The 24,139-nt window shown below is 39.8% G+C and overlaps 1 protein-coding gene across 1 annotated transcript in view; it reads right to left on the minus strand.

Annotated features, from left to right (window-relative positions):
- PRMT8 (protein arginine methyltransferase 8) overlaps positions 1-24,139 on the minus strand; it is a 170,198-nt gene that overhangs the window by 19,419 nt on the left and 126,640 nt on the right. The window contains exons 7-8 of the mRNA XM_072650330.1: positions 18,509-18,624; positions 2,780-2,930 (exon numbers count right to left, since the gene is read on the minus strand). Of these exons, the coding sequence (XP_072506431.1) occupies positions 2,780-2,930; positions 18,509-18,624 (267 nt within the window). The remainder of the gene's footprint in view (positions 1-2,779; positions 2,931-18,508; positions 18,625-24,139) is intronic.

Consider the following 24,139-nt stretch of genomic DNA (forward strand, 5'->3'; position numbering starts at 1 on the left):
ACTTCCTAACAAGTAGAGCTACCCCAGAGGAGAAGGAGCTGCTCTATCACTGGAGGTCTGTAAGCAGAGACTAGAGGGTCCTTTTTAAGAATGTTTCGTGGAGCATACTTCTTGAGACAAGGGTTGGACTGAACCTCTGAGGTCCCTTCTAGTCTGCAGTTCTGAGAACACTATCTATTGTTTTTCAGCTGTATCCTTCCATTCATGACCCCATTTGGGGTTTTCTTGGCAGAGATCCTGGAGTCATTTGCCATTTCTCCAGCTCATTTTTCTCACAGCTTTCCCTGGCTTAAATCCAATTCACTTACAAGTCATGGCATCATCTTCCTGATGTCATGCTCCTCTTTGAGAACAAAGAACAGACAATAGCAACAGAGGAGGAAACTGAGACATACAAGGTTAAGTGACTTGCCCAGGGTCACACAACTAATGTCTGAGGCCAGATTTGAACTCACAAAGAAGAAGCTTCCTGAGTCCTGGTCCACTGCTGACCATGAACATATCATGTATGTTTTATATCATTTCATCAATTAGGTATTATTTCCTAACTTGAAGATGAATAGATTGGATCACACAATTTCTAAGTGTCCTTTCAGATAAATTTCTTTTATCTTTTTGTAATCCCATAATTCTCAGGTTGTATCCCCCCTCTGCTTTCCCTGTCACTTTTTTCATCCCTAAAACAAGATTAAAATACCTGTGCTCCACCCACCCTGACCCTTACCATGCCATCATGCAGGGGTGTGCTGGAGCCAGTTGGAGCAGGATCTCCAGATGACTGTTCAATGTTCAGTGTGAGTATTCACACCTTGGAAATTAGCAATTGCTATAAATCAGGTCTGATTTATTCTTATACTATTTTAATATATATTATTTATATCATTTTGATATATATCAAATTATATTTATATTAATTTTTATATTATTTTGATTTATTCTTTCATTGATTGTCTAAACTTTTAGAAAATTACAGAGAAAATTTTAATAATGAAGATTAATGTAAAAAGTGTGTCAAGTGTCATTGTTTTTCTTGAGAGCTGGTTGTTAAACATTTACCAACACATGTATGCCATGCATCCTAAAATTAGAATTAGCCCTTAGCAGATGAGCGCATGGAATCACCTTAAAGGAGATTTAGTACCAGATTTTCTTTCTGCAGATAAAGTTCCTATGGTAACAAAAGTAGGTAAATGACTAGAACAAGGTTGCATAGCTAATGCAGGGCAAAGTTGAGGTTAGAACTTATTTTTTTGAGGGGGGTAGGGGAATAAGAACAAGCCTGATACAATCAAATGCAGTTCCTTCCCCTTTGTTCTGATAATCATTTAGTATAAATTTTGAACTTTAATAAGGGCCCAAGCCTGAACTAATCAATCAGACTGCTTTGCTTTGCTCTAAAAATGTTCTTCTCTGTGTCAGCCACTTCAAAGACCTGTTTATGATAGGATGCCTTCAACCAGAGTGGTCGGATTTTTTCTTATCTTGTGTCACAGAGATATATGCTATAGAGAGGAAATTCACACATCCTGGAATCATAAATTCCAACTGACACTACTTTGTTAATTGTCTTGACTCACTAAGTTTACAACTTGTTGAACTAAGCAAGTTCCTATCATTCTTGTATCAGGCAGTCAGGAGTTTCCGGGCTCCATGATCACGTAATTGCTAATTTAAAGGGAATAAACTGGATGCAATTAGCCTGTTTGCCTTTTCTTAACCAAACTTTCAGGTTGACAGTACATGGTACTTGCAGGACATTAAGCAGAGAGATCTAACTAAATCTAACCTAATAGTACTATATAGTCTTTCCCCAAAATGGATTACAGGGAAAATACCCAGCACTTGATTCAAGCCCTGTCTGGGATAGTTACTAGTTTTATGTCCTTGGATTAGTCATTTTCCTCTTCCATGTTCAGGTTCCTCAGTAAAATAAAAGGTTTGCACTAGATCACATAGTGATCTCCACAGTGGTGGAGAACCTGAGGCCTCCAAGCAAAATTATCTAGACCCTGGTCTAGATAATCCTGTCCAGTCATAAGAGTCCTAGGATTTTAGCATTCTACCAGCCTACTAGGATTGCTGCTACTGCCTGGGACTTTCTGGCTTAAGATAGACATTTCCTCCAAAGAGATGCTTACCACCAGATATCTCATATGCTGGGGTCCCAGAAGGAACCATTCTTTGCACTGGGCCATCAGAGCTTTGTCCTAGGGTGTTGATTAAGAATGGTATTTCCTTCTCCCCTGGACATCAACTTCAGGGAAGCAACCTTCCCTCCTTCAGGCAATTGGGTGGGTTGGAAAGTAGAAGAAAGAAGGCCTGACTGATCTCCTGGAACTTGCACAGTGCCCTGAGAAGAAGCAATGTGCTCTTTCCTTCCTCCCCCCTTCCTTTGGATCTCTATAGACATCATGCCCCTCTCTTGGGCCTGCCTTGGGGGAGAGGAGAAGGTATACAGCTTGGGGTGTTCTCTGGCCTGAGCATCTGGGCCTTATAAAACACCCAGGATAAGCAGTGAACCCATGGTGGTACTCAGTATCCTTAAGGCATCCTAGGGTTTCTGTTCCATCCCCCACCCACACTCAAATGACTTTTCCCCAGATGGTGAAATTCCTCATTATAACTTTGATAATGAGGATAGAAGCTGCTTCTTCCTGTCCTCTAAGGAGAGATTCCAAGATGTCTTTCCTGAGCATTTTTCATAGACCACTAAGAAGACAGCAGAGTGTTATAGAAGAGGTACATGCTGGAGGAGAGGGCAGGAGAACTGACTGCTTACCTGTAGAAAATCCCATTTTCTTGTGGCACTTGGTAAATTCAATGTTAAAATAGGTGACCAGGGCGTGGATGTAGTCATTACGCTGAATTTGGAGGCAGAATGCGGATGTGAATGAGAGCTCTTCAGTCTTCACAGTGTAAATGTCGACCTCCTGCAGTAGGAGAGGAAAGAGAGAGCACAGGCCACTTACCCCCTTTCTTCTAGGGCTGTCTGAGTCACAGGGCAGACTCCACTGACTCTGCAGCTCCAGGGCTCAGAGAGTGATGCAAAATTATTGCGACTAAGGACTGAAGAGAGGAGAGATAAGGAGGTTAAAAAAACGACACATTTAACACAGTAAACCATAGGATGTATCCTAAACCCAAGAACAATGGATTTAGGGTCATCTGCCTTATTATTTATTACTATGATGATGATGATGATGGTAGCCCCATCCTAGTCCAAGGATTCATCCTAATGTGGAGGCAATCCTGGGGTTCCTCAGTGCCATCACAGCACAGCAAACTCTGGCAGAGTCTGCCCAGCTGAAAAGGCCTCTCTTTACTCTGGTGAGGCTTTAACCTGGTAAAGTAGAAGGTGCTTTTGGCGTGAGAGTCAGGAGGACTGGGCTGAGTCCAGATGTGACACCCCTCATCTGAAAGCATGAGGGCATCGAATTAAAGCTAGCAGCCACCTGAATTCAAATTCCTTCCTCTTACCCTGGTCAGCTCACTTAACTTTTCTGCCTCAGTTTTTTTATCTGTAAAACGGTAATAATACAATCATCCCTTCCACATTGTGGGGCCTAGGGGCATGCCACCCCCATTATCTGGAAAATCCACGTAAAATTTTTTGGCCCTCCCTTCATACCAGAGAAGTCTGAATTTTTTTCTTTTTATTTTATGGGGTGTTTATTGGACCTTATTATAAAATTTGGGTTAAATATTTGGTCATAGGCTCTGTGTTGTCTGCTAGCTTTCACGTGTCATCTGTCACTTTCACAAAACTCCCCCCAAATTCCCATTTAATTTCTTAAACTATATTGAATATATTGAAACCTCAATGGGAAAAGTCGCAACATGGAAGGGATAACTGCAATAGCATCCACCTTCCAGGGCTGTTGTTAGATGGTGCAAGGATAAAGGGCTGGATCTGGAATCAGGAAGACCTGAGTTCAAAACCAGCTTCAGACAATTACTAGCTGTGTGACCCTGAGCAAGTTAATCTTTGCTTCAGTTTCCTCATCTGTAAAACGGGGTTAATAATAGTGCAAACCTCCTGAACTTGTTGTAAGGATAAAATGAGACAATATTTTAAAGCACTTCACAAACTTAAAAGTGCAATAGTTACAAAATGCTAATTATTGTTGTTGAGATTGTAAGTGGAAAGTGAGAAATTTGAAAAGTGCTTTGTAAAGCCTAATATGCTATATTATGACTATATAATTATGTGCTACTATAACTATATAGCATATAGCCATATATCAATAGCTATGTGGTATAGCTATTAATATGCTAGCTATGGTTATTAGATGATCTCTATAGGGAAGAGAGTTCTAGATGTATAGTCCTAAGAACTGAATTAAAATTCTATTCTCTTATTTACAAGTTGTGTGACTATGAACAAGTTAAATGCTTTATCTCCCTAGGCTTCAGGTCCTCATCCATAAAGTGTGGATAATAATACTAATACTAACATGTTTCTCTGATACCTCACCACTGTGCAGAGGTGACCCCAAGTTTGCAAAGAATATGTCAAAAAAAATGGCTGGTTCTATCAACTTTTAGCTTTAAGTCTGGCATGTATGGTTTGTCAGTTGTCATTATTTTTCATCCTAAAACATCCCCAACTCCTACCATCCCTAGGGAACACTGTCCTCCCAGTCCCTCAGGCTCCCAACCTAGGAGGCATCCTGGATTCCTCACTGTCTCTCATCCCCCATACTAAGGTGTTGCCAAGGTGTGTCAATTTCACCTTTGCAACATCTCTCCAATATACCCTCTTCTCTCCTCTAACACTCCACCTCTCTGTAGAGTGCAGGTCCTCATCACTTCCCACCTTGATTATTACAACATCCTGCTGATGGGTCTGCCTACCTCAAGTCTCTCCTCACTCCAGTCCAACCCTCTATTCAGCCACTAAAGTGGTTTTCCTAAAGTGCAGGTCTAACCACGTCACCCCTTTCTCAATAAAATCCAGTGACTTCATGTTGCCCCCAGGAGTAAATACAAAATGTTCTGTTTGGCATTCCAAGTCCTTTAGAACCTAGCCCCTTCCCACCTTTGCTGTCTTCTTACACCTCACTTCCCATCAAGCACTCTCCCATCCAGCGATGCTGGCTTCCTGGCTGTTCCAGGAACAAGATGTTCCATCTCCAGGCTCCAGGCATTTTCTCTGGTTATCCCGCATGCCTAGAACTCCCTTCTTCTGCTCAGACTACTGACCTCCCTGGCTTCCTTTAAATTCTAATTAAAATGCTAGCTTCCACCAGAAGCCTTCCTGAATCCCTCTTAATTCTAGTGCTTTCCTTGTGTATTTCCTGTTTGTCTGGTGTACAGTGTGCTTGGTACATATTTGTTTGCATCTTTGCGTTAAATTGCAAGATCTTTGAGGACAGGGGATGACTTTTGTCTCTTTTTTGTACCTCTAGTACTTAGTACAGTGCCTGGAACATATTAGGCACTTAATAAATGTTTATTGAATCATTCAGTAAAAGTCATTTTGGTCCTCTTCAAGAATGAAGGAGAACAACCAACCAATTGATTGATTGTAGTAAATGTATTTCTGTAAATTTTTAATCTATTTATCTTGTGCTCTGAGAACTTTTATTAATCATCCTCCTCCTTTTAGACAAGGAAATATTAATTTGTTAACCTCAAGTGATGAATTCTGTACTTCATGAACACTGCACAGTTTTCAATTGGATGCCCTCTAGATGCATCATTATCCATTTTACCATGCCAAGAGAATTTAATAGGTATTTATTCCTCTAAGTGTGTTATTGACATTAGGTTTTGACATCAGAATATCAACCAATTTCTTAGTACTTATAGCATCAGTTTTCTTCATAATAGTCTTTCTTAGAAAGACCAGGGCATTTATCCATTGGTTCAATTTTACTTCCAGCAAGTCATAGTGACATATACTTGTAATGCCTGCAACTAGGGGCTGCACACATGTAATCCTCGCTGCTGGGGACATATATTTGTAATTCCTGCTGTGAAGGAAGGTTGGTAGATCATTTGAGGTCAGGCATTCTGACCTGCAGTAGGGCCAATGCCAGTCTGATGTTCAAACTAAGTCTTGGAAAAGGCCCTTGGAAGAGGCAGGACACCAGGCTGGAGTACTGAATTGACCCAGGTCAGGAAACGTTTAAGCTCTCATGCTAATCAGTATTGGGATTAGGTGCATGGATGGCAGCTATACTGCCAGCCTGGGAGAGATAGGGAGATTCAGTTTCAAAAAGCAAAAACAACTTTTTTTAACCTTCCTATTCAAGTTCAAAAGCTACAGATTTTATTCTTCCTTGGAGAATATTTGGACTTTTACCCTTTTCAAATCAAAAAACATTCTGTTATGCTTGGACATTTCCATAAAAGAAGTAGCTACTTTTTGTCATGCCATATAATATGATGCCATCCATGTGATTAATATGGTGTTTTCATATTAGTAACTCCCCTCCAAGTTCCAGAGCTTAGGGGTTAAGTCCCTCAAGAGATGCAATAACAAACATGGCAAATGGCAGTTTTCAATGGTCTGGAAAGTAGAGGAACAGGTGAGGTGATGGCAAGAAAATGGCCAAGGTAGAATGTGAAGTATGATTTGGGTTTATCTTGTATAAATAAATAAACAAACAAACCAAGGAATGAATGAGTGAATGAACTAAGGAATGAATAAATAAGTGATATTTTCTGTTAAGAAAGATAAAACCAGGTTTGTATCTAAAAGGCAGCTGGTAAAGTTCTCTGCTAGTAATCCATGTACCAGTGTAAAGTGTTTGAGCCAATCATTAAGGATTTTAACCAGGTCCATTGCTTTCCAGTTTTTCAAAATTGGTAGAGGTTCAATTAGGTAGCACAGCAGATAAGAGTGCTGGGCCTGGAATCAGGAAGACTCATCTTCCTGAGTTCAAATCTGGCCTGAGACACTTACTAGCTGTGTGACCCTGGGCAAGTCACTTCATCCTGTTTGCCTCCACTTATGGCAAAGCTACTACACTATCTTTGCTAAGAATTTCTCAAATTGGGTCATGAAGAGTTGGATGCAATTGAACAACAAGGGTTTCAATCACCTACCTTGACACCTTTGGGATATCTTCCATAGTTCGTTATACCAGGTATCTTAAAACTTTAGTAGCTTCACTAAGTAACCTCACTAAGACTTTTTGAATCCACTATATTAACAGTAGGCAAGTATTCTATTTTACATTTGATCCAAATTGTGTTTTCATTTTTATATGGATGACCAAAAACTTTCTACACCTTACTTCTTTTAGGGTGGGAAGGAAGGTTCTCATTCTCATTTCTTTGCTTCTCAAGTTTCTTTGGCAGGTTGGCACTTTCTCTACAATTTATAGTCTTAGGGATTTATCTCAAACGCTACAGAGTTAAGTAATTTGCCAGGGGTTACACAATCCATGTGTCAGGTCTTTCTGGCTCCAGTGCCAGCTCCCTGATCACCATACAGCACTGCTCCTCCAAACTCAGTAGTGTATGTTTTGATCGATGGTGGACTGCTTCTGTGATTTGTGCTACTTTGTCTCCTTGCATCACCTTTACCTTTTGGCTTTCACTTTTCATTTTGCTTAAGGGTATCACGAATTTCTGATATGCTTTTGTTTTCCAGATTCTATGCCATGTTTCTTTTTCATTGCCTGTACCTGGGCAATAAAGCACTCAACTTTTATATTGTGTGTGCCAGCTAGATATTGATGGAGAGTTCTAAAGTCTTCATGTTGGTCTCCTATATTTTTTAAAATTTTTATTCAATTTTTAATTCAGAAGAATTTCTTTTCTCTTTATTACAGAGCTGAGGATATCATGGACAAAAAGCAATATGAACTCCTTGACTATAAGTGGTAAGATTTATTTTTAGTTTTGTTATGATGTGATATGGGCATACTGCACAGTGGATAGAGCATGACCAGGAGTCAGGAAGATCCAAGTTCAAATATGGCCTTAGATACTTGCTGGCTGTATGATCCTGGTCAAATCATTTAACTTCTGTTTGCTTCAGTTTCCTCAACTAGAAAATGGAAATAATAACAACACCTACCTCACAGAGTTTTTGCAAGAATCACATTAGATAATTTTTGTAAAGTGTTTAGCATAGGACCAGAGGTTAATAAATGCTTGTTTTCTTCCCTCCTTTCTTCCTATTCAGCTCTTGTCTTTTTATCAGAAATGTTTGGGGCAACTGAGTGATGCTGTGGATAGAGCACTGGTGCAGGAGTCAGGAGGACCTGAGTTTAAATCTCACCTCAGACACTTGACCCTCACTAGCTGGGTGACCTTGGGCAAGTCACTTAACCCCAATGGCCTCATCCTGGGTCATATCTGGTCATTGGATTCAGATGGCTCTGGAGGAGAAGTGAGGCTGATGACATGCACAGCCCTCCCTCACTCAAAACAAAGTCAAGTGCAAGTCATGTCATCATTTCTCTGATGGCATGGTCTTCTTTGGCAATGAAAGACAAACACACACACTCTCAGAAATGCTTAAAAACTTCTCTATTGCACTTAAGATCCATTATTCCCCTGTAAGATTATGCTCAGCTTTTCAAGGTATGTTATTCTTGGTTGGAAACCTATCTCTTTTGCCTCTTGGAACATTGTATTCCAAGATCTGCTATAGTCATTCTTAGAAGCTACCAGGTTTTGTCTCAGCCTGATACTGCTTCTTTCTTGATGTTTGTAGTAATTTTTTCTTTATCACAGGAATTCTAAATTTTGGCTGTAACATTCCTGGGACTTATCTTTTCTTAAAACAAAGGGTTAAGGAAACTGGAAGTCACCATGCTATGTAGAAATGATGCTGAGATTTAGAAAATATGAGTTAAAATTATTGTTCTGCTGTTGATTCATTGTAAATCCTTGACCAAATCCTTTTCCTTCCTTGGGCTTCAGTTTCCTCATCTGTAAAATGTTGGGATCAAACAATATGCTCTTCTAGGTTCCATCTAGTTTTAACATTCTAAAATTCCATGAAACAACAGCTACTCATTTCAAGTTTAAGGTTCCAATCCTTTCCCTGGAAAATCCCATCTTATCTCATATTTGGGTGGCTTGCCCTATCTTTAAATAGATGAAGATGTAACCTGGAAGAGTTATAGGTCTTTCTAGATCTTGCTCATTTCCCTGTCTTAGCTAGAGACCAATCACATCTCTGTCATCTGCCAAGTACCTGGCCCATGAGTCACTATTATGAATGGATTCTGGACAGGTGTTGAAAGAAGGTAAGGAATTACTAGAACATATACTGATTTAACAATTCTGTACAGCAATCTGAAACTATGCCCTGTATTGTTCATGTAATTTTGCTTAATTTGAAGATCTTTCCCACCCATTAATAGGCCCTTGTGACCTGCTTAAATCACATAGAAGCCTAAGTGTGGCATGTGGTGGGAGAAGCTTGCTGAATGGGTGGAACAGGAAGGGTAGAGCAGTGCTAGGAGGAAGTTGGTGAGAGCAATTAGGGTGGAGGAGGGAGGACACAGGAAGGCACAACTAGTCGTATGAGTGTTTGCTTATGGGAAGGCCCTGGAATGGGGATGACAGCTTGGAAATGGCATTGTCCCCTGTAGTGCTAATGTGTATTGACTTCTTGGTTACTATAATGGATTTGGCTTTCTGGTATTGGGATTTGGCTTTCTAGTGTCTGAATAAATGTTTTTCTTCTGCCTTCTATATGGAAAATCTGTCACACTTTGCAATTCAGAACTACACTGGCATATTCATAGTCCCTATCAGTGCTGTGAATATTGCCTTGGTGATACATGGTCAAAGGGCTATAAAACCATGCATAACCTTTGACCAAGCAATACCACTGCTATTTCTATATCCAAAGAGATTTTAAAAAGGAAAATGACCTATATGTATGAAAATATTTACAGAAGCTCTTTAGAAATGCCAAAGAATAAAAAATTGAAGGGATAACCACCGGGGAATGGTTGAACAAATGTTGTAACTGATTGTGATGGAATATGATTGTGCTGTAAGAAATGACAGGCAGGATGCTTTCAGAAATACCTGGAAAGGTTTACATGAACTGATGCAAAGTGAAATGAGCAGAACCAGAAGGATATTATACAAAGTTGCAACAATAGTGCATGATGATCAATTGTGAATGACTTAGCTATTCTCAGCATTACAATGATCCAAGACAATTCTGAAGGACATATGATGAAAAATGCCATCCATCTCCAGCGAAAGAACTGATGGAATGTGAATGAATATTGAAGCAAACCATTTTTTACTTATTTTTTGGAGGTTTTTTTGTCTCTATTTTCTTTCACGACATGACTAACATGATAATATGCTATCCATGATTACATATACATAACTTATATCAAATTACTTGCCTTTTCAATGTTGGGGGAGGGAGAGTTTGGAACTCAAAAGCCATTTTAAATGAATGTGAAAAATGTTTCTATATGTAATTGGGGGAAAATGAAATATTAATTTTTTAAAAAGGGAATCAAGATAACAAAGATAAAGGTTCATTAGGGGGCCAAGGGATAAGTGCAACTCAGGGCGAGAAATATCTGAGCAACCCTTCAGCAGGGAAAGAGGGACAAGAACCAAGGATACTTTGACCTTCAGGGCACCAGTATTGAGCAGCATCTCATTAGAAATCCTAGATCAGAAAGTCACAGAGAGCAGTTCTGGTCTGCTCTGTGGTAACACATTAAAAATGAACCCAAGCAGAGAAAAAACAAAGGTTCTAAAAGCAGCAGGGAAAAGACAGGATAGAATTTTCAGCTCCAACTAGGAAATGAAGAACTAATAGATATAATAATTTCAGCAGGAAGTAGATAAAAATCAATTTTGCATGAGGAAAAAATGTAATTGGAAGACTTTACAATGTACCCTTCTTTTTAGGTGAATGTGGCTCACCAACTATTTACCAGCTCTAGTCAAAATAGGAAAAAAAACTTGAAAGGGTCTTAAACACAGCAGGAGAGATTTAAGTGTGGCATAAGGAAGAACTTCCCACCTGTCACGTGTGTCAAACATTAGGAACTGGTAACTAAAGGATCTGTGGACTCTCTATTCCAGGGACTCTTTAAGGCTAAGTCAGGCAGCACTCCCAAAGAGATAAAAGAAAATGGAAAAGCTGTACAAAAACATTTAAAGCAGACCTTTTTGTGACGGCAAAGAATTGAGACCATCAGCTGGGAAATGACTGAGCAGATTATAGCATTTGAAGATAACAGAAAACTGCTATACTATGGGAAATGATAAGGAGAATCATCTCAAAGAAACCTGGGAAGATTTGTGGGACTAATCACGCCAAGTGAAGTGAGCAATGCCAGGAAAATATTTCACTATAAACAAGAACGACAATTTTGTAAAAATAAATAAGACTTATCAACCATTATTCCAAAGGACCAAGAATGAAGAAGTCTATCTCCATGTTGACCAAGAGGTGATGGATCCAAGATGTGGAATAAGACACATTTTGTGGACATAGTCGTTATGGGAGACTGTTTTACTTGACTATGTAATTTTATAAAGTACATAGCCAGGGCACATATAATATGCACCATATAAATACTGATTCCCTTCTCTTTCCTTTCCCCTTCCTCATGTTCAATCAATTCCCATTTTTGATAAATTCTTCTAAGTTTAGATTTGGATTTCTTTGGATTTAGATTCTAAGATATAGAATTGGACAGAACCTTAGAAACCATCCAGCACAACCTCTTCATTTTACATATGAGGAAACTGAGGTCCAGAGTGTCATGGCAGCTCCAACTGGGAAATGAAGTACTAATGGATAACAATGATTTCAGCAGGAAGTAGATAAAAATCAATTTTGCATGAGGAAAAAATGTAAGACATTTTAGGTGTCAAGCAGCTAGATGCCACAGTAGATAGAGCACTTGACAAGGAGTCAGGAAGACTTGAGATTAAATCTGACCTCAGACACTAGCTGTGTAACTGTGAGAAACTCACTTAGCCTCCATTTGCCTCAGTTTCCTCATCTGTAAAATAATAATAATAATAGCACCAAGTATAGTATGAGGGTAAAATAATATTGGCAAATCACTGTGTAGACAGTAGCTATTATTGTGACTTAGCCAAGTTACATAGGTCATCAGTAAGAAGTCATTCTCAACCTCAGCTTTCTTCTCTCAGCCATCCCCCCCTTCATAGCCATAGCTCACCATCACTTCTCACCTGTCCAAACCATGGGGACTGGTCTCGGCCTCTGGATGCTCCCATCTCCAGTCCATCCTATGTGTAGATTCCAGAGTAACTTTCCTAATGGACCTTCTACCCAGAGGCTGCCCTTGGCCTGATGAAGAGTCACCTCGCTCCCCATCATTGGACGCCCTGTAGTTACAGGTTGTAAAGGGCCTGGTTTTTTTCCCTTTTTTTCTAAGTAAAGGGGCCATCCCTTGACTACTTCTTAAAGAGGTCTATTCACTGAATGGTCATTGCCTCACTCTAAGTGAGTACCTGAAAAGGCCTTAGCCTAAAAGGCCAAGGCCTCCCATTGCATCCTGGGCCATCTCTAGTCATCCTGATGAACATCTGGTCACTGGATCCAGATGGCTCTAGAGGAGAAAGTGAGGCTGGTGATCTGCACATCTCTCCTTCACTCAGATCAGTCAATTGCAAGTCATGTCATTGTTTCCCTGATGTCATGGTACTCTCTGAAAACGAAGGACGAACACAATCTACAACCCATTGCTTCCATACATTGCCAGTCTCCTCTCCCACTGATTCCAGTCCATAACTGCTATTCTACCTGAGGTGGACTATTTAATGCTCCAGGAACATTGAATCTTAAGTCTGCTATTTAATCCCTGTGTGACCTTGGGCAAGTCTCTGGGTCTCAGTGGAATCAGCTAAAAATGATAAGGTTGAATAAGAACTTTAGGATCTTTAGGGTACCTTTGAGCCTATGACAATTCTATGCTTTGTATGTTTCTACTTCCATATCTTTGCTAATGCTTTTCCTTTCTAATGGAATATCCCAGCTTCATGTTGTCTTCCCTCCATCTCCATATGTCTCTTAGAAACATTAGTATTATGATACAGAGAGTTTTTATGTGGTGCAATGGAAGGAGCTCTGGGCCCAGATCCAAGGATGATATTCAGTCCTTTTCTCAGTCATGCCCCATTTGGGGTTTTCTTGGCAAAGATACTGGAATGGTTTGCCATTTCCTTCTCCAGTTCACTTTACAGATGAGGAAACTGAGGCAAATAGAATTAAGTGACTTGCCCAGGATCACACATTTAGTGTCTGAGGCCTGATTTGAACTGAGGTCTTCCTGACTCCAGGACTGATGCTCCTCAATGTGCCACCTTGCTGGTCCAGATCAAGGAAACTGGGTTCCTATCTTGTTTCTGCTACCTACCACTATCTGTGTAAGATGAATCAAATCACTTCTTCTCCCTGCCCTCCTTTTCCTAATGTGACAAATGAAGGGGTTGAAATAGATGAAAAGGCTTTTTTTGGCTTTAAATCCTATGACTCTTCTTGGAATCCAAAGATCTGAGGCAGAGCCAAATTCCTTTGACTTCCAGGTCTCCTCGTGGGAGGAATAGGTACTTCTCTGGCCTCGCAAAGAACTTAGAGGTTGCACTGAGGGCACTCCCCAGGTGACTTAATGCTCCATCAGCATAAATTAAACAGAGCAGCTTTGGCCTTTCTTGGCCTCTTCTAAGTAATGTTACAAATGGATGTGTCCCAGCATGTCTGGTCAAAACACAGGCTTAATTATAATAAAGGTTAATGCACTAAAAACATTAATAGCATGAAAATAGCAATTAAGAGTGTGTGAATAAGGGCAAATATTTTCCTAGTCCATCAGCAAGACAAAAAGTTATTTAGCCCATTACTGACAGCAGAACAGCAGGTCACTGGTGGTTTTAAATTCCCAAACAAACCAGCTGATCCCTATCCTGTCCTCTTGTAGTAAACCAGTAAAGAAAAAATATGGTGACAGGTAGGGATAAGAAGAGAAAGGAGGGGAAGCACATAATCATTGTCTTCAAATCTTATAACTTAATAAGAGTTTTGGAAAATTTGGAGTAAGATTTTAAAATCTGTGTAAGTTTCTTTGATTCAAGTTGGTTAGAATATCTTTGAACATACCAGTTACATACTTCAGTGTAACCAAGTGAGATTTTTCTAGTACCTGTCTCACATGATGGAAGTATACCTCTGGGTATCTGGTCCACTGGATTTGAAGATGAAAGACCTGGAGTTCAAATTCTGTCTCTGCTACTTGCTTAGTGTAACCTTAGGCAAAGTCCCTTGATGAATATGGGCCTGCTTCCTCATCTTTAAAATGGGAAGGAGGATGGAGATAGACCTTGAAAGGTCCCTTCCAATTCTAAATCCATGATCGTTTAAGTCTATGATCTATATTCCTTGGGAAACAGCATAGCAATTGGAGAGATTAATTGGATTTAGAAATAAAAAATCCATATTTGAAACTTGGTTCTGCTACTTAATACCTGTGTAATGTTAGGAAAGTCTATGGTTCAGTTTCATCTACTCTTAAAATAAGGGAGTTGATCTAGATAACATCCAAGGGCCCCGCTAGCCCTAAAATCCTTTGATGGTGCCTTGGCTATTTCCTCAGGTGATCAGTCCAGGAGGATGCTGAAGACTGTTACTGCTGAGCTACCGGAGATATCACAGAGAATCTCGGGAAGACTTGTTGTCTTTTTATTCCTTTCTTGAGTGACAAAATTTCTATTGGTCTTTAAGTCTTTGTTTAAAAATTTTAATTATGATACATACATTGTTATTCATTGATTTATATTTAGTTAATATAGATGATAGAATCATAGTCTTTCAACTAGAATGGACTTTCCCTCACTTTATAAATGAATGGCCAAAGTCAGGTAGGAATTGGCAAAGTCAGGATCAAAACTCATCTCTTCTGATGCCAATCCAGTGTTCTTTGAACTGACGACATTATTTGCCCGTTTGAATGGAGGAGCTTCATCACAGTTTGGAAGAGAGCCAAGTTTTCCCAAAACTGTGTCAATGGAATTCAAGCCCTAGAAGATTCTACCAGGCTTTGAGTACAGTCCCAAGGATGGATTGGGTGTCTATTGTCCAAGGACCATCTTTACTACAATGGGAGAGGCCCATCACTAGAGAACTCGCTACCAAATGATTCATTTTGAAAGCCTCTGCAATTCATGGCATGCAACCATGAAGGAAAGGCAGGCATTGGGCGGAACACATGGAGAGAACACCCAAGCAGGGAAGTTCCGTATTGTTAAGGAAAAGGACACAAGACTTAGATGTGGAACTTCTGTATTTGGGTCTCAGTTCTATCATTCTATTATTTAGATATTTCACTCACCTGCTCTAAGCCTAAATTTCCTCACCTGTGAAATCGTGATAATGGTATTTGTACTACTTACCTCACAGAGATATTGTGCAGCTCAGCTGCCATGATGTGTGTGAAGTGCTGTATAAATGGGAGTGGTTGTTACAAGTATAAATGGTTTGTACTATGGGAGGATTCATTTTTTTTTTTCTGAAAGTCTGGGTTTTTTTTAACTCCTCTCCTTCCACTGAAGCAAACCTGTGATTTCATCATTATAATTTCCATTGAGAAAATTCCTCTTTCCTCTACCAACACAGACCTGCAACTGATGACTTTAAATTGTGGGTTCTTAACTTTTGAAGGGCACCATGGACCCCTTTGTCAATCCAAGGAAGCTTGATGACTAAGAATAATGCTTTTAAACAATTAGATGCAGAAAATTATAAAAGAAGTGAAATGCATTGAAATACAGTTACCACTACATTAAGAACAATTCACAGACACCACCCCCTCAAAAAATGTATCCATAGATTCACTGGGTCTGCGAAGAGCCCTTATCTTAGAGAATTATCTGAGGTACTGAGAAACTAAGTGACTAGTCAAGGGTCATAAAGCTAGAGTGAGTCAGTGGTGGTGCCTGAGCTCAAGCCTTCATGACTCTCAGATCAGCTGGCTCTCCACTGTATCACTACACATTTCAACTGGGTTTAATCCAAAGAAAATTTAAATTCCCACTAATCTGAGAAAAAAACTATTGTCGACTGAGTAGTGCATTTCTAAGACACTGACCACTACTCCTTAAGATCCTATCACCTTTCTTTTTATCTCAAGAATCTCTGAGAAGTCTTCAAATTATCTTACTTATCCCTTTGAAGAAAGTGGGACATCTGCAAGAGACTAGGATGTAACAGCTGTAGGTCAGCAAGAAGAAGGATTAGAAGGATTGGTTTAAGAAGGATGCTAACCAGCTCTTCTCTACCTCCAGAGAGGATTGAACTAGAGAAAATAGGCTTTATTTATACCAAAAGTTATTCAGCATGGGAAAAGGTAAGAAATTTTATTTCCTATCCAAATTCTAGAATTAGAATAAATTCCGTAACTGGCTAAGTTATAATTTAATTAATGGAATAGTTTTTAAGCATTTATAAAGGAAATGATCACTATAAATTGACAGGGGTTTATCAAGAACAAATAGATATGAGTTGTACTAAATTATTCCAGGAATCTCTCTGCCTTTGAGATTCTGTGAGGGTTACCGAGGAAAAAGTATAGGATTCCCCTGCCTGGAGACTTTTACTACTACTACTACTACTACTACTACTACTACTACTACTACTACTACTACTATTACTACTACTACTACTATTACTACTACTACTACTACTACTACTACTACTACTACTATTACTACTACTACTATTACTACTACTACTACTATTACTACTACTACTATTATTACTACTACTACTACTACTACTACTACTACTACTACTACTATTACTACTACTAATAATAATAATTTCTTCCTATCTGGACTGGATTGAGAGACAGGGGCATTATAATACCTATTTCATTCAGCTTTTCCCTGTTTGGGAAATCTTTGTTCTGCTCCAAGAAGCAGAAATATTCTCATTATTTAACGTGATGTCTATTCAATGACAATCCGCATGTGACTTTACCAAAGTTGTCAAAGACAAGCACAACTCTCCAAAGATGTAGGCAGCAGTGTAGCATAGTGAGCAAAACCACTGCTCTGGGAGTCAAGAGACTTAGTATTAGATTCCAGCTTAATTACATAGAAGTTTTGTGACCTTAGACATTTTACCTATCCTGGCCTCACTTTCCTCCCTGAGACTAGATAGATGATCTCTAGCACTAACCCCCAACCCCATCCCAATCCATCTTTAGCACTCTTAGGTTCTAAGTTGTTCCAAGTACTCATTTTGTTCCAGTTTAGAGAGACCTTGGTAAACATAACTTACTTCCTACCATTGACCCTCTTGTAGAATCTGAGAATGTCAGCATTGGTGGGATCCTCAAAGATCATATAATCCAAACAATGTTTAAGCATGAGTCCTCTCTGCAATATCCCCAACATCTTGTCATCTAACCCTCAATGGAAGACCTCTAGATAAGGAGTGCTGGAGCCGGCTTCTATTGCTCTTAAGAGCTGATTTGTCAAATTTTCAGTCTAAATATCTATACCTCAGAAATCAAGAGACACTTCAAATTACAGATCGATTTATTGTCTTGTTGATTGTCTAGACTTAAGAAAGTGGGAGATAAAGTGCAAATAATGCAGATTACACTTAAAAGTGTGTTGGGGCTACTTTTTTTCCTAGAGTGCCAGTTTTTAGATATTTATCAGCTACCTTCAGGAATGAGGGGCTCACTACACCTCTCCCTCCCTCTCCTGGAAACCCATTGTATTTTTGGACTCTTTGAATTACTGTGTTATTCTTCAATATATCAAACTGATATCTATCTCTGCAACTTTTTCCAATTGTGCATAGTTCTACCTTCTGAGACCAAATAGATCAAGTAGAATCCCTCCTCAACATGAAATTCTTTCCTCCCCTCACCCCTCCCCAAGAAGCCTCCAGGCCCACCACACCATCATGGAGTCTAATTCTCAACAGACTGGAAAAAGCAATTCTGTTCATTCCTTCTTTGGTAGAAATGCTTTCTGGCTCATCAGTCATTAACGGCAAGGGAGTTTGGATACATATTGAGCATCAGAATGCTACAGCAGCTGGAACCCAAGGAGCTCAAAGCATGGCAGACCCCTCTGTGATCCCTGAGGAGCTGGGCACAGAGTCAGCATAAAACTGGTCAATTGTTTGAGGCATTGGGCTATAGTACTAGATGTGGAATCAGAAGGACGAAGATTATATCCAATCCCTGCTACTATGTGACGCCAGGCAAATCAATTCAACTCTCTAGGGCTCAGCTCTCTGAGCGATAAAGTGAAGGAGTTGGGCTAGGTTATCTCTAAATCTCTTTTTATCTCAAGGTCTTACAATTCTAAAGAGCCAAGAATGATCCACCATAATTTATAGAGTTAGGGATAACTTGAGAATTTAAGAAACTAGTGTCATTTGGAAAGCTGGACTCTGAACATGTTTCTTTTCTTTTTCTATCCAGATGACCCACTCCCTTTCCAGGATAGCATAGCTAGATCCCTGAGACAATTCTAGTCCAATCAGGACATTTATGAGTTACCAGACCTTTATTAAACAGGCATTGGTCACCACTTGCTTTGGGTCGACAATGTCCACCAGTGGTTCTCTCATGGCGACGTCCCGGATACAGGTCATGTCAAAGCCGTACACGTTCTCCCACCCTGTTGGAGAAGAGAGAGGCATCAGAGGTTGGGTAGACTGGCAGCAGAATTGGGAGCTTGGTTTACTTTTCCTTACTAGCCAGAAGTGCAAGCAGAATATATGCTGTCTACTACAAGTGATCCAGAGAGGGTATGGAGTTTCCTAATTTAATCAGTGATCAGTAAGCATGTATTAAGCATCTACTGTGCTCCAGATAGGGTGCTAAGCCCTGTGGATATAAAGAAAGGGGGAAAGAGTCCCTGTTCTCAAGGAGCTCACAGACTGATGGGAGGGAGGCTTCATAGAAAAAGGAGTCACTTAGGTGAGCTTAGGATTCCAAAAGGTAGAGATGAGGAGGGAGAGCATCCCAGGCATGAGGGATAGTCAGTACCACGGCACACAGATGGGAGTGACTTAAGTCAGGGAAATAGCTTAGGGACACTACTCCAATAGTCTAGGACAGATATGATGAGGATTTAAACTAGGAGTACAAGCCTGAAAGGACCAGGGTCTCCCATTGCATCCTGGACCATCTCCTGTCCTGATGAATATCAGGCCACTGGACCCAGATGGCTCAGGAGAAGAAAGTGAGGTTGATGACCTTGCATAGCCTTCCCTCACTCAAATTAAAGTCAAATACAAGTCATATCATCATCTTAATGTCATGATCCTGTTAGAGAATGAAGGACAAACACAACAACAACAAGGTAGCTAGGTGGCAAAGTGGAATAAGGAAGACTCATCTTTCTGAGTTCAAAGCTGGTCTCAGACTCTGACTAGCTGTGTGACCCTGGATAAATCACTTAACTCTGTTTTCCTCAGTTTCCTTATCTGTAAAATTAGCTAGAGTTGGAAATGGCAAACTATTCCAGTATCTTAGCCAAGAAAACCTCAAATAAGGTCACAAAGAATCAGACATGAATGAATAATAATGAGTAAAGAGGAGATGCTGTAGAAACAGAAATGACAAGATAAAGCAACTAATTAGATTTGTGGAATGGGTGAGAGTGAAAAATCAAGGATAACGCTAAGGTTGCAAACCTGAATGACACAAAGAATGGTAGTGCCCTTGATGGTAATAAGACAGTTTTGAAGAGGGGTAGGTTTGAGGGGAATCTAATGTTTTAGACATGTTAAGTTTGAGATATCTATATCAAATTCAAAATATCTAATAAGTGATTATGTATATAGGACTGTGGCATAGATGGGAGAAGGGCATAGATGTATAGATCTAGGAATCATCTGTGTAGAAGCAATTGAACCCACGAGGGCTGATGAGTTCACCAAGAGCAAGAATATAAAGAGGAGGCTCATCTCATTCATTCTAATTCTGCTATGTAACATGACCAATGTGAAAATATGTTTAATAAGAATGTATATGTAGAGCCTATATCAGATTGCACACCATCTTGGGAAGGGGCATAGGGGAGGGAGGTGGAGAAAACTCAAAACTTATGGAAGTGAATGTTAAAAACTAAAAATAAATAAATTTGTTTTAAAGAAAAAATAATATAAAAAGAAAAGAAGACAGAAAGGGAAAGGAGGGAACCCAGGACAGAGTCATAGTGTATGCTTGAGGTTAGTCATCGTGACATGGGTCATGATCCTGCAAAGGAGATGACAAGGAGCATTCAGACATGAGGAGAAACAAGAGAGAACAGTGTTGCAGAAATCTGGAGAGGAGAGAGTATTCAGAAGACTGGAGTGAGGAGGGTGGGGGGAGAGAAGGGCTCATCAAATAAGAATGTGTTAAGGGTTTGCCTTGCTTCAGTGAGACTGGCTGAGATTAGATTACATAAATATCTAATGGTCCCAGTCAGAATAGTTTCATTACTCCCTTCAGCTTTATCCAGCAGCATGGAAACAGCAGAGGAGGCAGATGGTGAAAGCCAGCAAGGCACAGAGCTTGCTAAGGTGTGAGCAAGGTTAAGACAAAGAAGCAAGGAAATTCATAGTAGAGGATAAAGTGAAGTGCTATTGGTTCACTAAGATGATGAATAGATTTAGAGACAGTGGAACGATAGAGATTCTGATCAGAACAAGGAACTTCAGAGTTCATACTTGATCATGGACACTAGCAGGTGATGGCAGGATCAAGTGGGATCATCCCTCTCTGTAGTTAGGGTGAGTTGGAGCAGGAAGTCATGAGAATTGGGTAGACTGAGGAACCAGAAAGTTGGAAGATTTTAGGAAACATGAATGTGTATGTCTAAATTTCCTAATATGAGGGCAAAAGTTGGGGTAGAGAGGAAGTTTGTGAGCCAGACAGCAAAAAGGGAAGGAGAATATCTTGGGGGAGGGTAGATAACAGCTTCTGCGATCTGGACTAGAAGAGAGGTTGAGGAATGATAACAATAGTGGAACAATCTGAACATAGCGATGGGGAGATGATATCACTAGGAGAAAGTACAGAGAGAAGAAGGATCCAGAACATTGCCTTTAGTGGTGCCCATGTGAAAGGTATAAGAGCAGATCCAATAGGAGAGACTGAGAAGTGGTCATGTATGTAGAAAGGGAACCTGGAAATGTCACAGATGCCAAAGGAGGAGAGGGCATCCAGAAGCGGGGATTGAATGACAATGCCAAAAAGCTGTACACAGGTCAAATAGAATGAAGACAGAAAAAATCAAACAGAAGGTATGAAGTCAGTGACAGGTTTGAAGAGCAGTTTCATTTGGTTGGTGGGTCCAGAAGCCAGATTGCAAGAGGTTGGGAAATGAGTAGTGGGAGGTGAAGAAGTGAAAACAGAAAGCTTGGATGCCTTTTTTTTTTTTTAGTTTGGCAATGAAAGGAAGAAACAATGTAATATGACAGTTTGAAGGAATGATAGGCCCTTGTGAAGGTTATTTTAAGGGTGAAGGAGTTCTGAAATATTTTCAGGCAGCAGATGACAGTGGGTAAAGAATTGGCAGATAAAGAGAAATTGAAGGGAAGGGGGTGTGTGAGAGAGAGACAGACAGAGAGAAACAGAGGCAGAGAAAGATGGAGAGAGAGAGAGAGAGAGAGAGAGAGAGAGAGAGAGAGAGAGAGAGAGAGAGAGAGAGAGAGAGAGAGAGAGAATGATTGAAAGGAAAGGTCTCGAAGAAGACAGAAGGTTATGTGGTTAAGGGTACAAGAAGAGAGCTTGCCATAGACAAGAAGGAATACTTTTGTCTGAGACTAAAACAAAGTAAAGAGAATAGGCATCAATCTAAAGAGGCTTTGAGATGTAGATTAGGAGAGAAAAGAGAAAGGGCACAGTAAAGCAGGAGGAAAAGTCTTCTCCTTAAAGTAAGGGGGAAGGAAGTAGTGTAGGGAACTTGAGAGAAGAAGAGCTCTGGAAAAGCAATGGAAGGAAATGTAATAGGAAGGATTGCCGTACCACAGGGATAGCCCAGCTTGGATTAGCTAAATCAATTTATAGTGGATCTACTTGGCATGATTGTGTGGATGCCTTTCCATCCACATTCACCTGTCTCTGTAGGGATGAGTTTTGACAAAGTGTGAGTGACATTTGGAACCATGGAATTCAAGGGGATAGAACAGGATAGTTAAACTGGTCAGCGATGGGGTCAAGAATAAAAAGAAGAAAGTAGGGCAAGGGTGGGAGGGTGATTGGAAGAAGAGGGAGAGGTGGAGCAATTAGAGTCAAATACCAGGGCAAAGGTTTAATCTTAGCTAAAGTTTCACCTTCTTCCAGGAACCTTTCCCAATCTCTCCAAATGCTAAGCCCATCCCTCTATTGATTACCTCCAATTTATTCTGTCTTGTTTGTACATAGCTTTTGGCACATTGTCTCCCATTTTAGACTGTGAGCCTCTGTCTTTTGCCTTTTTTTTGCATCCCTAGCGCAATGCTGGCACGTATAGTGGGCAGTTAATAAATGCTAGTTGTCTAACTTACTAACTGAATGTGACAGAGGAAGAGATAGGAGGTGATAAGAACTTTATATAAGCATATGAGGAGGTTATAATCTAAGAGAGGAATTTCTGAATTCTGAGTCACAGAAGGTAGCATAACTATAGATAATGTTCTAAAGCATGATGAACTTATGGGTAGCCGCAGTGAAGTGAAATAGAGGTCCTAGAATCTGAGTAGATCAATGAACTAAGAAGTCAGAGTTTTCAAGGGAACATTATTAATTATTCATTAATATTAATTATTAATATATTGAATTCCTGGATCATATTCTTTTCCATCTTCTTCAGCAAAAATTGCCCCTAGAATGATCCACCATCATCTCCATTAGCCTTTGATCTCTCCCTATCCACTAGTTCTTTCCCTGTTGTCTACAGACACACCCAAGTCTATAACATCCTTTAAAAAAATTGCTTTTTAGATCCTACCAGCCACCCTACTTATTGTGGTATATCTCTTTTCTGCTTCTCAGTTAAACCCCTAGAAAAAGGTATCAGTTCTTACTGCCTCTACTTGCTTTCTTCTCACTCTTATCTACTCTACAATCTGGTTGCCAGCCTTGTCACTGAATCTCTTAATTTCCAAATCTAATGGCTTTTTTTTATCATGTATGCATGTTGTCTCTTCTCCCTAGTTCAGAAATTCTCCTGGGCATCCCAAAGATCCTTTTAAGAGGTCTATGAGGCCAAAACTATTTTTAATAATAATACTAAGATGTTTTTATTTCTAATACAGTAAACATTGATAGATGTAAACCATATAAACAAAAGTTTGAGTTCCTCCATAATTCTGAAGAGTGTAAAGAGGTCAAAAAGTTTGAGAACTACCACCCTAGATTATATATTACCTTAATGGTAAAAAGCGTTTTACTACTTTTATCTTTCATTGCCTAAAAAAATGTCTGGCACATCTGTTGTTGCTTGGTTGTGTCTAACTCTTTGTGATCCCAATTGGTATTTCTTGGCAGAGATACTGAAGTAGTTTGTCCTTCTCCAGCTCATTTTACAGATTAGGAATCTGAGGCAAACTGAGGGTAAAGTGATTTGCCCAGGGTCACACAGCTAGCATCTGAGACTCAACTGGAACTCAGGTCTTCTTGACTCCAGGCTGGGGCCTCTTTATCCACTGCGTCACCTAGTTGTCCATCTAGCACATAGAAGGTGCTTAATAGATGCTTGTTAATTGACTGTTGGTTGATTGAAGTCCCTAAATGTTAAAGGGAGGATTTAGGTGGAGAGGTAGAGTAGATGATGGGATCTGACTTGGGTAATATAGACAGAGAGGTGTCAAGGAATAGTGGTAAATGAAAATCTAGCAGTGGCTCAGGGAAGTAGGATCATAGATTTAGTGGGAAAAGGGACCTTAGTGGGAGAAGAGACCATGTAATCCAATGCTTTTATTTTATAGATGAGGAAATTGTGAGCCAGAGGACTTTGCCCAAATCACACAGGTAGTGAGTGGCAGAGTCTGGATTTAAACCCAGATTGTATATCTCTAACGCAGTCATTCTGTATCAAAACAAAATGTATCAATAAAATGAAAAAAATGAATGAACCGTTTGATTTCTACTTTTTAAATGATTTTCAACAGTCAGATGAGTCAATATGTTAAGCTACTTTGATGAAGTCCATACCTTTT

Source organism: Notamacropus eugenii, chromosome 3, assembly GCF_028372415.1.
Source record: "Notamacropus eugenii isolate mMacEug1 chromosome 3, mMacEug1.pri_v2, whole genome shotgun sequence".
Lineage (NCBI taxonomy): Eukaryota > Metazoa > Chordata > Mammalia > Diprotodontia > Macropodidae > Notamacropus > Notamacropus eugenii.